Source organism: Dendroctonus ponderosae, unplaced genomic scaffold (genome assembly GCF_020466585.1).
Source record: "Dendroctonus ponderosae isolate FM_Combo_2020 unplaced genomic scaffold, Dpon_F_20191213v2 Dpon_F_20191213_91, whole genome shotgun sequence".
NCBI lineage: Eukaryota > Metazoa > Arthropoda > Insecta > Coleoptera > Curculionidae > Dendroctonus > Dendroctonus ponderosae.
In genome coordinates, this window is record NW_026019127.1 from 33,173 (window position 1) to 50,370 (window position 17,198).

Sequence of the window (17,198 nt, forward strand, 5' to 3'; positions counted from 1 at the left end):
TCGCTCAAAACGTTGTCTTCACAAATGTGTAATAGTATTTCAGTACATTTTTTAAATCAATTTTCTATTTACGGTTTTTGTATATTGTTCTTAATTGTTCAATGTTGCCAATGAATGGCTCAAGACTATGTAATATTTCAGTATATTTTTAATATCAAGCTTATATTTACTGTTTATTACGTATATGGTTCTTAATTCGAGCAGCATTTTGTAACTACAAGAGTGATATTTTCAGTCTTGAGTTATTTTACATTTTGGTTTTTTCTGTTTCAGCATGATACCTATTGTACTGCTATTGTTAACTCATTAATCTCTAGTTTTTTATTCGGCAAACTGGTAATACTTTTGGATTCTTATGTGTATCTGTTGATTTATACACATTTTTGCGTCAGCTGCTTAAGCCAACTATTTCTTGTACATTGTTCTCATTAAACGTGCTGAACTTTTAGTGCATTTATTAAGGTTTTTGATTTTTATCCGAGAACGATCGAAACGAATGATTTAATTATTCTAGAAGCCTTGCTATATCTAATATTGTCACGACTGCCTAGTTTAAATAATGCGACTTTCACTAAACAAGTACCAACTGATGAAACACTTATTACTTCAATTGTGCTGACTATCAAAGCACTTAAAATTCACGATTCGATAACTTTGGCAAAAATGTAGACCCTTTCTCGAATATTTCGGGTTCTGAAAATATCATTTTTCACTTAATATGATTTTACAATTGAACCAGTTTTTTTCAGTTTAGAAGCAAACATTACAACAATTGGAATATGTTTGGAACGTTTATATTTTAATATATTTGCAAGAAAGTCAGAGTGGACAGGGATCATTCTCAATAGTGCATTCACGATGTTAAGCTTTACAACGGCAGATTGATTGAATCGTCAGAAGTGTGGCACCTGTGTAAACTTTATAGCATTTTTTAAGGCAAGTAGCAATTTTCTTTCATGACTGGTAACTGCTCTTACGTAAGAGTTTTGCAATCTCGAGACGATCTCGATAATCGCGGTCAATTATTGTCTGAAGAGGTTGTCTATTGACATAGACGTAACTGACCATGTCTACACAAAATTAAATACACATATTTTATGGTAAAACAGTAAAATTTATGCTCCAATCTTATCTATTTGATTTATGATGCTATCGAGAGAGTAAAGGAAAATCTAATAAAAATACATTTGGAAACAATCCTTCAATTATTAAATGTTTATTTCATTGAATTGTAGAATTTTGGTATTTTGTGGAAATGTGCGTGAAATTGGGGTTTAAAAGTTGGTTCTTCTGTAAATAATGAAATATCAGTCCAAGAACAAAATGATATACCAATATACTTTTATTGTCTAAAGAACCTTCAAAAACTGCTTAAAAGAATGGCACTAACTTGCAATCACCCCATAAAATGCTGTAAATGTAAATTCCAATTTTTTGCTTCAAAAGCATTAGTGTTTATTGAAATAGTTATCTAAACAATGCAATGAATTGCTGATAAATTACCAGCTCCATTAGCTTTGAAAAGCCCGGAAGTAAGCTGACAGGAATAATTATGTATTTACTTCTCTTTCTTCTGTTCTTACAAGGGAATTTATCAATCAAAATTTTGTTGCTGTGTCATATTGCCATTTTTATTAGAATAATTCGCTGTAAAGGTCAATACATTGGCTACCATTAGAATGATAATATTTGTTGTTTAGATGGGAGTTTCATCATCACTGTAATAACTAACAAGTATAGTTATTGAAAGTATTCATTATTATCTTAAGAGATATTAAATAGTGGGAGTGTTTCCGCGAAACAATTATTGCCATTCTTTCTTAAATGTGTTTGTAACTTCTTTATCTTTAAGAGGCAATGGTTATAATAATGCGTTTTTCAGGGCTACCAACAACGAGACACAATCAAAGCTATTTATATAATTTTATTCATTCCGCATATGGACAAAGATTTGTCGTTTAAATCTCCTCAAAGTCAATTCTCAGGTAAAGGAGCGTAATCAGAAAGTTAAACGTAGCAATAAAGCGAAATCCGGTGTCATAAAAAAGAAATTTATGTAATAAAAATTTTTTTCACAAAAGTGTTGATGCCATTAAATTACGTATTCATGACCATGTTGACCATTAAGCTATGAAATTTTAATATTTATAATTTCGGATTAAGATTTCTGCAAATTCCCCCACGTCTTTTTAATAGTATCATCGTAGAAGGAGTCCACAGAATTTTCGAGTTCTTTTCGAACCATAGCTTCAACAAATTTCAATTACTTTTAATTTTTTAATTTATGTGTATGTACTTCGTTTCTGTACTTCCTCCTAGTTTGGTTTCCTCAAATGCTATTTTTTCTTTGTTTCAATTTGACGATGACGATCAATTTTGTCAGAAAGAAAAACTTTGCTTAGAAGAATATAACAATTTTCTGAATTTCCTAAATTGTTTGTATATAATGTTGATTTAAATTTGACTTTTAAGGGAAGTGGACACTAGCAATAATATGTGGAGCAGTTAGCCTGTAGGTATAAGAGTCTTATCAAAATGGGCGTATTTCTACAGAATATGTTATTTTTTACTATTAGATACATACAGTTATTACATGACTTTCATCACGAAACTCCAAGGTTTGTTATCAAATTTTTCGAGTTTTGTTTTCGAAATTGGTCGCTTTTTTGTTTTCATAAATTAGTGTTTAAAATGTAAAAAAAATACACAACTCTCTAACGTGTTGATCTTTAATTTTGATTCGGAAGATTTTTAGACTTCAAGATCATTAAAGACGTGAAACAATTTGTAGGGAGTTACTCTGTATAATTAAAAATTTATGTTTATATGTTTTAGATTCGTTTTGTTCAATCTATTATATTTTCCTGTTATTTGTTTGTAAAATTGTTAATCATATTTACAATCAATTTTACAACTAGCAGAAATGGTGTTGTTTAGTCGTTTACTTTTTGGCGATTTATTTTGAGTTTCAGATGAAAAGTTAAATTTTTATATTTCATTGAGTTTTATAGATTTTATCTATTCTATTTTTAGTTCAAGAATTACTGTTAAAAAAATATAACCAAATACCCGTCCAAGTAAGTAGTCTCTCTAAAAAACTGTCCGAGTCTCAATAAAACATTCAAATGAAATTTGCAAAATGAAAGGCAACTGTGCTTCGAAGAACCTACAAGAGCTTGAAAACGACGTCGGATTGTAAAATCAAGTTTTTTGAGAAAAACGGTGGTGAGAAGGTACAATAAAGCGCATTTTCAGCTATCACTTAATAACTTCGCAAATTTTTTCAACGGTCTTCCATATGCTTGCTTCGATTAACCCGGTCTTAATCGTTGCTTATGAGTATTTCTTTCAGTATGGACTTTTAATTACTTTTAGCGAAATATTTGCAGCTGAAATCAATCGCTTTTCCATGATATTTAATTCACAGTGTCGTTTCACTTAGTCTACAAATACCCAACGGTACTATAAAATATTACTCGGTATTTTCTTTCAGTTTCTTACTAAATGAACAATTTCTAACATAAACTATGCTCATTACGGCAAGATTTTCAGCTCCAGTGACTACCATCGTTTACACATATGCAATTCGGACTTTCCTGGTTATAAGGAAACATAGATGGCATCATAAATTTATATTAATCGAAACCACTTTTGTTTAACAGCGGCCAACGCATAGGTACATAAAGACATGTAACATGCTATAATAAGAACCATACAGTGTGAAATTTATTAGTTTATAATATAAACTTACATTTACTTGTTGCGCAATAATTTACTAATTCGTTAATTTCAAATGGCCAACCTGCTTAAATGTTGTTTTGGGGAAAGGATAGCAGGAAATATTTATTTGAAACATAAATCATACCGTTTTGATAAAACAAACTAATTTTGTCACATTTTTGCAAAAGGAGAAATGTCTAATTTCATTTGTGTTAGTAAGTAAAAAATCAATCTCCTTTATGGTAAAGTTGTTCAATTTATGGGTTAACCGGATGTTTTCAACTTGAAGTTGTAAAGATTTTTCTCTTAGTTTTTCCACTATCGCTTATATTTAGTGACTAAAATAGCAGAGATAATTCATCAAGTTTTCCCTGCCCTCTGTTTTAGTGCTCTAGTTGCAATTAGTTTGTCTTTATTTGATTTTATTGTAGTCATTGACCAGGTGAATAAATGCGTTTTCTAACTTCGAGCCCAACTGATTAGAATATACTTTAAAAATACTTTGTATTGAAAGCAAAGTTAAAAATGTAGTCATACATCGTTCAGAAGTATGTTACTGCTGCAAACTTCTATCAATGACTCAATTTGTATATCGAATCCATTAAATATTAATCTTCAAATGATTGATATGCGGACTGCTTAATATGTTTAGGCATGAGTAAAACGGAAGTTATTCATTATTTAGTTCCTCAACGCCGATCACCATGTCCAAGGACTTAATATGTTAAGGTTTCATTTTATGTATAAAACAATAAAATTTGAAATTTGCATTTTTAAAACTATTAACGCGTGGTTCGTCTTTTATTTTATTTTCATGGACACTTCAGAACATTCATTAGCATCTAAATTATAATGTTTATTACAGCTGTGAGGGATATCTAAGAACACTTTCAACTGTTTTCGCTGCCCGAAGAAATTAAACGACACAATTTTAAGACATCCAACAAATAGCATCGATAACCTACTTAATATAGAACCAAATTTCCTTGTAAAACTGAGCCTATGTTGGAAAAGGTACAAATTATAATTCTTTTTCTTCAGCTCTTGTGTATTAACTTTAATGTAATTAACACACACATTAAATAATCACATTGCAGCACCACCTGAATAACTGATAATGATCAGCGAATAAAACGTGCTGGAAGGTTTTTATGGATTTTTCGGCTTTTTTAAATTCCTAAAGTGTTAGATAATATCTGATTAAGTAAATGTCTATTGAGCACTTTCTTGCAAAAATTTCTTTATTTCAATACCAATTCCGTAATCATATGGTATCAATTAACTTCATATATTTGCTTTGTTTAGTCTTTATTTTACATAACTATTGTATAAGGTGTGTACCACTTATTAATCATGTTTGGGTTAGTTTGGCTGTGTGCTAAGTCGTTAATTGCGGTGCTTAACCCTAACGAACAAGCGTTTTGTTTGTTCATAATTATTTTATTGTTCTAATAATTGTAATTAAAGGTTAAAAATGAGTTGAAAATTCAGAAAATAAATATGGAACTTTCATAAATATTTTTAACTTTATTTCTCAACTTGTTCGTCAACGTTTTAAGAACACTTTAAGTGAAGCAGTAGAAAATGAGCTTACGCTCACTCAATAAAAAGAACGAAATTGTACAATGCCGTACAGCTTTTGTAAGTTTTCAAAATAACGTTATTCATATCTAAAAGATATAAATCAAATAACTGAAAATATTCTTTCTTCCCAAACGCACAGAACAGAAAACTGAAAATTAAAACTCAAAATAAATTAAATATAAACAAAAAATCATCAAACAGTGAAGGACTGAAGAAGAGCATTTTTATTTCTTGTAAAGTTGTTGGTCGAAAAAAATAATTTTCAAAGAAGCACCAGCTCCAGATGCAGATCCGCCAAATCCACGCAATATTTTGTATTTCCAATCAAACTGTGGAGAAACAGAAAAAACGTGTGTTTGATTAGTTTTTTTATTACGCTCTTCAAACATGTGTATAACAATGTCAGACATTTATAAAGTCCACCCTTCATGTGAAGACTCTCAATAAATCAAATCTTCTACATCAAAAAATGTCGGAAATCCATAGTGTGTTGTTATTACAAGCTAATTTTTTGAGCTTTTGAATCTAAAATATTTTATATTCATGGGAATTACCAGTTTTGTGATAAAATTTTCGATTCTGTGATGGAACTCATGTAGTTAGAGAGAGCATTGATACGTAACCATTATATCATTGCTTTGTAAACTCAATGTAAAAAGTCTATTTTAAAACTCTCAATTTATTATACTTGTCTCTGCTTTTTTATACATTTTTTATATACTTTTCCTTACTCCGAACATATTCCCCATATAATTAGAGGACATCCTGTATTAGACAATTTCTAGAAAATGTACAAATGGATTAAATAAAATTTAATACGGGGTAAATTTTGCAAATTAATTGATATAGAAAATGGTTTGACTCAAAACGGTTTGACGGTGTGACCATGTGAATAATATGCTTGCTAGTACAAGAATGAAGACGTTAATTTTTATGGAATTTTGCAATATTTTAATAATTTTAAATGTAATTTTAAGGTTGTGCCCTCATCTTTGCAACATTCCCATATCTGAAATGATATATAATTTATCGCATAATCTGCAGAATTAAAATAATCAACATATCGCTTACTGAATAATAATCAATTGATCGATTAATTATGATTCACCGCTTGTTCAATAGCACAATCAATGGAATCAAAGTTGTCTGAAATTTCGGTTCAGTGGGTTACCATTACCTTCTATGACACATTAAGCGGTCTGCCCCAATCATTGCCATGACGTAAGTCCATTATTATAACGGAGAAAGTGGTTGTTTTATAAGTTGAAATCATGCCATTGATTTTTGGTTTCGCACATTGAAAGGCTTACGATGTCCAATAATTAATGGGGAAATTGTTACCGATCTGTAAACAAAGGTTTTTCATTTGTTTCTGGATTGTTTTATTGTTTCTGTTGAAATATTTATCGTTTTTTTACATTGGCCAGTGACCAATAAAGAGTCATTCATAATGAATAAGAACTAAGCTGTTTTGAAAATTAGTGGGTTTCAACCTAAAAATAGCCTTAGAAGTCTTGATATTTGTTTTTCAAATCTCATTGTTGTTTTTGTTTTTTTTCAGCCTGGTGGACGCCCGGAGGCCGACTTTACACTGGACGTGCCCCGATCCGAATTGCTCTCCAAACGTCTTCGCGAAGACAAAAAATGGAGATTTCGATGTCGCGTACTCACCTCCTTCCTCGGCCTGGTGTTCTTCCTGCTTTCTGTGATGGCTGTAAGCATGATTCTGACCAGAGGCAAACGAATGTTTGGAAGCATGGTATAGGCACGGATGGATTTCTAGTACAACGAATAATTCAGGATTTTCATAGGTTTTAATTTTAGTCTTTGTGAAAGCGTTTTGAATATGTAAACAGTGTCGCAGCTGCCTGTTAAGGCCGATTATGATTGGTAAGAGTACCTACTTACAAAGACTTTGCACAACGTAATAATGTAAAATCTAATCGACGTTAACTTGCCAATGTGAAGAAACACGGAATATACAGGGTGGTTCGTTTAGAGTGCGCAGTTTCTTAAGTGCGGATGCTGCATACTAACACGCGTTCATCTAGTTTAACATATGTACAAAGGATGTAAGTGTTGCAGATTTACAGGAGTTTTGAGGATGGAATCGCAAATCATCCAAAGTCAAAAAAACATTGAGTATGGCACTGGCAATATTTGTTTGTAGTCAAAACATCTTAAGCTATAAATGAAGCGAAAAATGTACAATTTGTTCTTATTTCTCTTATCAGAATTGCAATTGATGAATTTAGGTCTGCTGTTCTGAATTCCATTCAACGTTTTTACCTCGTTTATGACATTCCTCGAGTTATTCTGGCCGTTTTCAAGCGGCAATTCATGAAAGAAGTTTAGAAGAATTCTCACTCTAAATATGTAAACTTTGTTGAATAGAATTTTTCTCATTCTTCTTTCGCTTGGTTCTAGAGTTTGTCACTAAACTCCTTGAACAGTTTCTGTTCATGCAAGTTATTCTCCATTAATAACAATTTTAAATTATGCTACTTGCGATATTTTAACGTAAATCTCACAATAATACAGGGTGATTTGTACGAGTGGCCAATTTTTGAACTGGTCTAGCTTAATTTGGGCCCAGAGAAAGCAAAATCGGGGATTTTGTTGCCAAAGTTAAACTTCGTAAGTGCAATTATTTTTTTTGCACACTTTAACAGCACAACAGAAATTATTATATACGATTTCCCATAATGAATGGAAGATAGCGAAACACCGATTCCTGGAATAAAAACAACTGAACTTTATGAGAAATTTTACATATATTCAAAAATTATATTATATTTGGAAAATTTATCGTGGGACAACTTGTAGCATCATATACACAACATTGTATACACAACTAAATCAGGGTGTCCCAATGAAGTAGCGCCAACTCCCGATTATAAACGAATTTTTCTAAAAACTTAAGTCTTGATGTCTCATATTTTTTCCTTATTTTTCCAATAATAGTTTATCTGCTAGTGCTTGAATTTGACTGTTTATCGTGCTCTTTATTAAGACTAGTCCGAATTTTGTTTCACAAATTGATCCGTTTCTGTAAAGGCTAAACATTTGTTCACAGGAAAATTCCGTTTAAATCGTACAACTAATTTAACTGATTTTCAAATCTAGCATTTCTCGAAAATTCTTCACTCTTAAAATCGAGAACGAATGTGTATTTTGGTCTTATAGTCAAATTTGATTAGATGTTAAGTTTATATTCATTAAAGCACTTTGAAAAATCGAGATTATTAGTTATTTTCCTTACAGAAACTTATTTAATTTTCCATCTTGATTTTCCATCTTGAATCTTAAAGCAGTAAAAGTAATGTTTGGGAATCATTTACAATCATGCAAATCTATCTGAAAATATTTTCAATCTTATTAGAGGAAATTGTTGTCTAATAAACATGAAAATTGAAAGCAATAAAAACACAATTAGTGCGTTTTTAGTTGCAATATTTCGCATCGGTTTTTGGACAAAAAAGGTATGATCGGAATCGACTACTTCGGAATACGTACTTGGAGATACACTTTGAAACCCTTGTATTGTTATCTTATGAGGCGATTGCTGCGGCACTGTTAACTCATATAATCGATTTATTGTTTTTGTAATGGACAAACTGCCTTATTCCGTTATTGTACTTGTGATGTGATTAACGATTCTGTATAACGAGTGATTAAGTATTTATTATTGAAAATTGTATTTATAATAAATAAATAACATTGATTAATAAATTTACTTTCCGTTCTTAATTTTTTAAAATAAACGTTCGGAAGAGGTATTTCGTTTTCAATATTTGTAACTTTCCATGTCCACTTTGGACGTATTGAGTACAACTATTCTACAAATTTTATCCTATACTTGGGATCAACAAATGCAATACTTATAATACGCTTGCTTCATACTCAAAGTACTAAAAAGTGCACTGGATGAAATTTATAGAAAATGTTTTGTATCGTTGGTTTATAAAATCAAATGGCTAGAAGTAGTCTCTTCAAAAACTATGGCCAAGAGCTTGCAAAAATCGCATCCATATTAAGGCCCCTAAAATGCCGACGTTCGAATTTCACTCTGTAACTGTCCCAATAGCCAAATTTTATTTGATTTTTAATTTCCTTGTAAATTGATATCGTCCGGTTTTACTTTTTTCCATTTTCTCTTCACCAATTTGTCTTGTTTATTCATTCACAAAATACGACACTGTTAGATTTATTTTTGGCTCTACTTCTACTTTCCATAATTTCTAACTGGTTTAAGAAGATGGTTTTGAGATGGTTTTGAGATGGTATGAGACACAATTACACTTTTAATTTTTGCATTGTCACACCATTTATTTTAGGCAATTATTTCAACTTTAAGATTGAAGAATTACTGTATACTGTGATCACCTCATTTTTCTTTAATGTTGTGGTAATTTCTGACTGATAAGGGGAAAGAAAGAACACATTTTTTCCACACAATGTATATAAAATACGATAATTCCCTTCCTGCTTTCAATATATTTACTTATTTTGATCGGTTATTTATGTCTGTGTGATTGTTTAGTTAAAACTAATTTTAAACAAATTTAGTCTATTTTAATTTGTTATTTTCTTTTAATCCCTTTTTTGTGAAAGCGTTTTACAAGATTTTTGAGTATTTTTGACTCTTTTTGCCGGATTTGTTACTCTTCTCACAAGGAACTAAGTGCCTGGCTAAATTTTTCATTCAGGGGTTTATTTTCAGCTTTTAATTATAGACACACACAATATAAGAGAGGTTCATTAAATTGAAAGTTAAAAAATGTGGTTTGTAGAGAATTTGCTTTTCCATTTTTATTTTATTTGACTCGATTATGTTTGAATTTCACGCTACTTCAGTCTCTACTCTACTATTTTTTCAAATATTTTATAGCTTTATTATATTTTCTAAGACTAATTTTTCGATAGTACATTCCCAGCTATTCTGAAATTTTATCGTTTATATTGATCATTATCTCCGTCCCTTCTGATCCCATGTCACTTCTGTTTTTGTTTTTCAATAATATGGTGATTTGTCAGTTTTTAGTTTTTGCATTGCTTTGCTGAATTTGAATTTTGTATTTGCTCATAACCGTCTTTTGTTGATTTTTCTGTTTACACTTCATGCTCCTTCTAGGAACGTTTGAATGTACTTTCGCGATTTCTGTTTCTCTACGCGATTTAATAATTATTCAAGGAGCTACGCGCAGATTTTGTAACTTTTCTTTATCCTCTCTCCAAACTTGATACTGATATTATTCTTTACTTGTATTATAAGTGTTTTTGTATTTTTTTAGGGTTCTTGTTATTGAAAACGAGGTAGAGCTAAATTTGGTTGAGCCTTAAAATATTCAAACTGCTGCAGAAAAAATAAACGTTGCATAAAGGCGAACAGAACGCCAAGAAAGAGAAGAAATGAGGAAAATTTCGCAAATAGGTCCAATAAAATATCATTCTGGCACTAGTAGAATGGTAGAAAACACGGTTTTTGTTTTAAATAATCCAGGATTTAACTACGTTTTCAGTTTTAATATAAAACAGTTTACATTAAAATTTAACAAAAACGTTTTTACATGTTGGAAATGCTGGTTTCTGTTTTCACCCACGCCTATCCAAAATTACACGAATACAACCACATTTTCTGCCATAGAAAATCCGGAAACTTGAAATTTCAGGCCAAAATTCAAAAACAAAACTGGAAAATATTCGTAAAATATATAAATTATTTTTTCCACCTTGTGTATTCAAGATCCAATGTTTTGCTGAGCGTATGTATGTAGATATACCTTGTATATCCAGCTGACATGTTTTGACCACTATTATTTGTTATCAATATTGTGTCGTCGGCATAGCACAAGTTGCTGTCATTCTATACTTTGTCGATTCATACGTTATGAAAATAAAATCTGGACCAAAGCGGTGCAAAACATTTTGTCGAAAAATTGTTCAAAAAAGGGTTTTGGTTATTCTAACACCAAGAAAATAGCATAAAAATGTAGTCTTTATTACTAATAACGATTATTTACAAAACAAAATTTTCAATTGATTGATCACAAAGCATAAAAATAAATTTGGAAAATTATTCAGTGATGTCCATATTGCCCGCTGGATCCACCAGAAGACTGTTGCGATTTGGCGCTGGCAGCTACAACAGCTGCACCAGCTGCTGCGGCATTGCTTTGGGCTTGTTGCGCTGATTCGGCGGCTTTGTAGTAGGCAGCTTCAGTTTCGCTCAGATCATGTACGGCTTCTTGCAGCTGATGAATCAAGGTGGAGAGGCGTTGCTTAGCTTGCGCTACCATAGATTGTTGAGAGGCGGCAACGTTTGCAGCTTCAGCTGCAGCCTTTTCCGCCAGTTGACCTCCACCTAGAAAACGATTTAGATGAGTCAAGAGATAATCGAATTTTCTTCTGATTGTTAAACTGAGTTGGATGTTACTTACTGGCAGCCGAAGCTAGAGCAGCGCTTAGTGTAGCTGCTTGGGATCGGGCTTGTTGTGCGGACTGTTGGGAGATTTGAGCGGACTGTTCGGCTTGATGGTATTGAGAAATTTCACCGCTGAGTCTCTTTTCCGCTTCGGATACTTGTCTCTTTAAGCTGTAGACGATGGCCTGTTTTCCCACCAGAGCGGCTTGAGCAGTTTGGGCGGCCTAAGAAAAATGTGTTCTTTTAAATATTGTCATTTCCTTATATGCAGGTCGTGGGCTTAACTGAACTCAAACCATATCTTTCAGATCATGGTCGAGTAGATTGTTAACATCATTTTCTCTTAAAGTACAAGAATAGTACATAATCTCATCACCTTATATATAGCGTGTTCTTTTACTAATTTAGCAAAACAACTCTGATTTTTTACGGTTCAGATAAAATTTTTATTTCCATTGCACTTTGTAATGCCTACAGATTTTTTAGTTTATTTATTATTGTGTCTACCTCTACTCTAAACAATTATTGTTTTACTTAAGTGGACCGGAAACTGATGTACTCATATTTTACTTTATCCGATTATTGGGAACGCTGAAATTGGTCCAGATTGGAGTTAAAACCAGAATTTCGAAAAATTAGTTGAGAAAAGCGGCTTTCCTATAGCTCCAGATTGTACCAGGATGTTAATAATTTATGTTTAAAAACTCTTAAACTTTTCATATTGTGTTTTCTTTATTTTTCTTTTATGTGTCTTTTTATTTCATATTCCATTTTGATATTGGTTTCGTTTTTAGCAAACTAGGTTTCATTCGTGTCAAACGGATATTTTCAAACCATTCTATCTTTTTCGTAGTAGTAGAAGTAGTCGATAGTTTTTTCTTTAAGAATTGGTAAGTGGTTTTAAGGCATTTGTTGCAAAAAAATTTAAGTGACGCACTGATAAAACTTCTTAAACTCCATAAACATAAAACTAGTTATAGCAAACTCAAAACTTTAAAAAATCTGCGAATAGACGAAAATTTCATTGCTTGCTTGCAGGGGTGTAAAGTTGTGCGATATATATTGTCCTTCTCATTTATTGTCGTTATGTAGTTTTACTTGATTAATCAATTGTGTTCTTTTCTCAATACGTTTATTATATTCTTGTCTGTCTGCACCTTTGATTTCGTTTCTAAATTTTCGTGCGTTTTCTTAAGTTGCCACTTAAGTTAACCGAGTTATTTTTACCTTAACGTTTCCCCATTTTTGTGCTTAATAGAATTGATTTTCATGTGGAGAATATTAAATGATAAAAAGTAGAAGTTCCCTTTCGACTCAGCTTTTTGTTAATGAATAAGCCTGATTTTTCCATAATTTAATTTTTTGTTTCCTCGATATGCTGGAGTTTAATTTTTATTTAAACTCCCAGTAATTCTTCCTTACGCATTGGTAATCATAAGATTTACTAGCTTATTTTGAACGTATTTTGGTGATATGTGAAGAAATAAGACTTAAAAGTGTTCTTTATTTGTTATTATTTCTAATTAGCTGCAAGTGTACATACGTTCCAATTTTTGAAATATTGTCAAGCTCAAATTGTTTGATCCTTGAATTCTTGATAGTCTCCAGAGTATAGATGAGTATTAAATAGGAATATAAAAATTAAAAGTCCCATAAAAGAAAAACTTTTAAGTTGTGTAGGCGCAATAGAATTCTGACTGTTCGCTCTTGAATATTCGGGCAATTTTCACAGATAAAACGTTCCAGTTAATTTAATCTAATAATTTTAGCAGTATGATTTTTGAGCTACATTTTATTAATCGTTAACTCACCCCTTGAGCGGCACTAGCCAAAGTACTCTTGATTCCAAAAGCCGCCTGGCTACCGGCAGTATGTTGAGATTGCACAGCGTTCTTAGCTTGAACAGCCGAAGTATGAGCCAGGCTGGTAAGTTCCGCTCCAGATTCTTCTTTGCCTTCGTCTACAGCCAGATGTTCATGACCTGCAATCATTGAAGAATTCTAAAGATCTTGCAAAAATAAAACAATTTAACAAACTACCTCCTTGATATTCGCCTCCGTATCCGCCGCTGGAAATTTCCTCATAGTGTCCGGATCCTTGTGCTTGTTGTTCAGGAACTACGATACGTACTCTCTGTCTGCCAGCAGAAGACAAAGCCACTAAAATAGAAGAACCCACTTTGAAATTTAGCCATTTCTTTTATAACTAAGTTTTGGAGACTATTTCATTCATTTTTCAATGGTTATAGAAATTATTTGTCTTCTATGCTCTGGTCTTATAACTTGAGACTTATTTCCTTTACAACTCATAATCGTTCACAAATTTCTGGATCAAACACCTCGCTATTGTAAAGTTGCTGTTGGTAAGGAAATAGATGCTTGAGCAATCATTTTTTCCAAAAACGACTTTTGTTTTGATATTTTAATCTCTTTAATCGTTCATTTGAATATAATTTTGTTGCCTATCGACTTCAGTCGATTTGAGACTTCTCATTTACCAATTCAGTGAATTTTGTCTGATTTCATATTTTTCTGTTCAACTTTATTCTCTTCTTAATGCCACCGTTGCGTCAGCTTCTTCCATTATTTAGAATGAACGCAATAAACTCTGCTTACTTTATGATTCCGCCACTTGCTTTGGTCGTTATTTATACCTTCATTTTACGTTCGAAAATTACCGCTATGAAAAATTTTACTTATGAGAGAATAGTAGCAGAAATTAAGACGGTAAAGCATAAAATAAACCGTAAAGATGGATAAATTTAATTTTCTGCGAATGAATAACACGCATATTTTAAGTTTATGATTGCACTGATACATTAGCATTACAAATAAACTAAATATATTTCATTTCGCAATTAACGGTCTACAAACTTTCTCAAACTCTCTGCAGACCGCATCAAGTGCCTGGTATTTTCTAAAAGCAATTCTTGTCTAAACGTTTGTAAAATTAGAAGACAAACATGGGATTAAAGAGCAAGAAAAATAAAACTTAAGAGGAACTAGTTATTCGTCGTTTCTATTTCCCCACTTAATAGAAGCTATCAAAATTAAAAATAAAAACCTTTCCAAATATGCTCAAATATCAATACATTTCTTACAAACCTTATAACAGTCTTTTCTTAAGCTCATTTTAAAAATTAGAGGAAATAGTTAATTTGATTCATTGTGCACTATCTGAACTTGATTGTTCCTGTTTTCGTCGTTAGAGATTAATTGCTCACACATTCTTTAGATCTTCATTATTATTAACGCAACTGTTAAATTCCTAATAAACTATTACTAAACTAATAAGAAAACTAACAATTTTCACAAAGAAAGGAATTATAGCGTAACTACATGTTGAGGTTTGAGGCGAAGTTGAATTCTTTTAAATAAATTTATTTTCTATTTTATATTGTAAAAATATTAATATAAAACCGGCTAAAAATAAAAAAACAGTAAGATAAAATAGATACTGTTAATAAGTGGGGTAAAATTATTGAATCTTCAAATGAATAAATTTGCCTTTTCATTTTTAAATTAATTTTTTACTTAGTTCGAAAAAGCGAGTAAAAATTACATAGTTTTTAATATTCGTTATAACTTGAAACGAGAAACTTACCACAGAGAACAGTAATAACGAAAAACCTGAACATCATGATCTGGAAATAAACACAAAAGTTTTAATTGTAATTTACACATTTTTTTGCATCAGACAGTCTTCAAAGTAACGGTAATTTAATTGTGCAAAATATACATTATTAATAAAGACAGTGCTTTCTGAAAACAAATTAATACATTGATATCAAAAATTGTAAATAAAACATACAAATAACACAAAACACCAAACGCTTAAACACTTGAGATGAGGAACTGAATGGACTTTCAGAGGTATCCGTATGGTTTTATACCTTTTACCAGCTGTGGAACTGGGGGATTGCAATCAGGGAGGCACAAGAAAAAAATTAATTAGTTGTATATCTGCACGTAAACGAGAGTTTAATTTATTTTAATCTTCCAACCGGAAAAAGACAATACCTTAATTGCAGCTCTTCAATTTAATAGGAATATATTGCTTTTCAATCACCAATTATTTAGAATTTCATAGTTATAAATCGGCAAAATATTGGCATTCGATTGCAAGACTTGTACTGTTTGCCGTGTGTAATTTTTTGGCTTCACTTGCTGCTGTTTAGCAATCGAAAATCATTCATCAGGAATTGAGGATGATGCCAAAAATCTAATGCAAATTTGTTACTACTGCTGCACATTTCCCGTAAATTATACTATGAAATAAATTATTTTAACATTAGTTTTCACGCATGTCTTGTCCAAACGTTTCGCTTGCATTGGCGACAATTGTTCTCAATCGCGAGGTGTTAAAGAACGGTTGGAGGATTCTCAACCACTTTGGGCTCATGATCTACTGTCAATTTCTTTGGCTAGAAGGAAATTAGATAAGTTGCACTTATTCACAGGTAGAAAAGTGCGGAATTTTCATTACGTTTTTAAACAGGCTTGTTTTTGCCATAGTGGAAACTTGAGATATTTGACCATTCTACTTCATTACAGTGCAAATATGGGCAAAAAACTCTCGGCTATATGATTAGGTACGTGAATATACAATATATGTAATGCGTGCGAAACGTAATTTCATAATTATATAAAACTCTATGAGAATTTTGATAAAAAAGGGTATTTTCCTGGGTAACTAATTATAACTCGATGCAGAAAAATTAAATGTTTAAAGCGCATAAAATCAAGGATAAATGCACTTTTTGGTATTTCGCGCAGTTCTGTAGCTAATTATATTCATTTTAAAGCCAACTTCATATTGAAATAATTAACAAAAATCAAATTTTTTAACAATGATTTTGCCGTTTTTTAATTGACAAATGTACAACTGAATCTGCTAATTGCATTTGCTGCGTTATAATGTTTAAAAAATTACCAGCCACTAAATACTTTGCTCTAATTGCACCATCTCATAGAATTAAAATGTAAAACTAGAAAAACTGTAGTGTATGGTTTAGTGGCTTTTCGAAGCAACAATACTGATTTGAAGCAGAGATAAAATCAAAAATAATTAGGCTGGCAGACGTTTCAAAAGTGATTAAGCCATCTTATTACGCAAATAATTATTTGGGCAATGGATTTTTCGCATAGAGTGCAAAGTTATTGGGTGGTTCTTAAGTAAAACGCGATTTTTAGTGGAGGAAGTAGTAAAGGAACTGCACGGAACAAAATAAAAAAATTAAAAATGTGCGTGAATTCACCAAATAAAGTTTGACAGTAATGCCCAATGTCGAAAGGCTGAAGAATCGTCGATGTTTAAGAGCATAAATCTTTTAAAGCTAATTTAAAGCTAATTAAAAATAATAAAAATCTAATAAAGCTTTTATAGCATAATATCATCTGAATAACGGTTATAAGCTTTCCGTTAAAGGGTAGTAAAAGCTTTGACCTTCGAGGTTTTTGAAGGAATTTAA

At 31.5% G+C, this 17,198-nt stretch overlaps 1 protein-coding gene and 1 long non-coding RNA gene across 2 annotated transcripts; one reads left to right on the forward strand and one right to left on the reverse strand.

Annotated features, from left to right (window-relative positions):
• Positions 1 to 945: 945 nt before the first annotated feature.
• On the forward strand, positions 946 to 9,817 carry LOC125505689. The gene is made up of 2 exons (XR_007282335.1): positions 946 to 1,985; positions 6,866 to 9,817. It is a non-coding gene; the product is annotated as an uncharacterized LOC125505689 (long non-coding RNA).
• A 1,474-nt stretch (positions 9,818 to 11,291) lies between these two features.
• Positions 11,292 to 15,583, reverse strand: LOC125505687. The gene is made up of 6 exons (XM_048670010.1): positions 15,539 to 15,583; positions 15,332 to 15,371; positions 13,768 to 13,887; positions 13,540 to 13,709; positions 11,745 to 11,952; positions 11,292 to 11,668 (listed from the first exon to the last, which is right to left on the reverse strand). Exons 2-6 carry the CDS (start codon positions 15,366 to 15,368, stop codon positions 11,385 to 11,387), a joined length of 819 nt encoding a protein of 272 aa, XP_048525967.1. The 5' UTR covers positions 15,369 to 15,371; positions 15,539 to 15,583; the 3' UTR covers positions 11,292 to 11,384.
• Between the last annotated feature and the right edge of the window lie 1,615 nt (positions 15,584 to 17,198).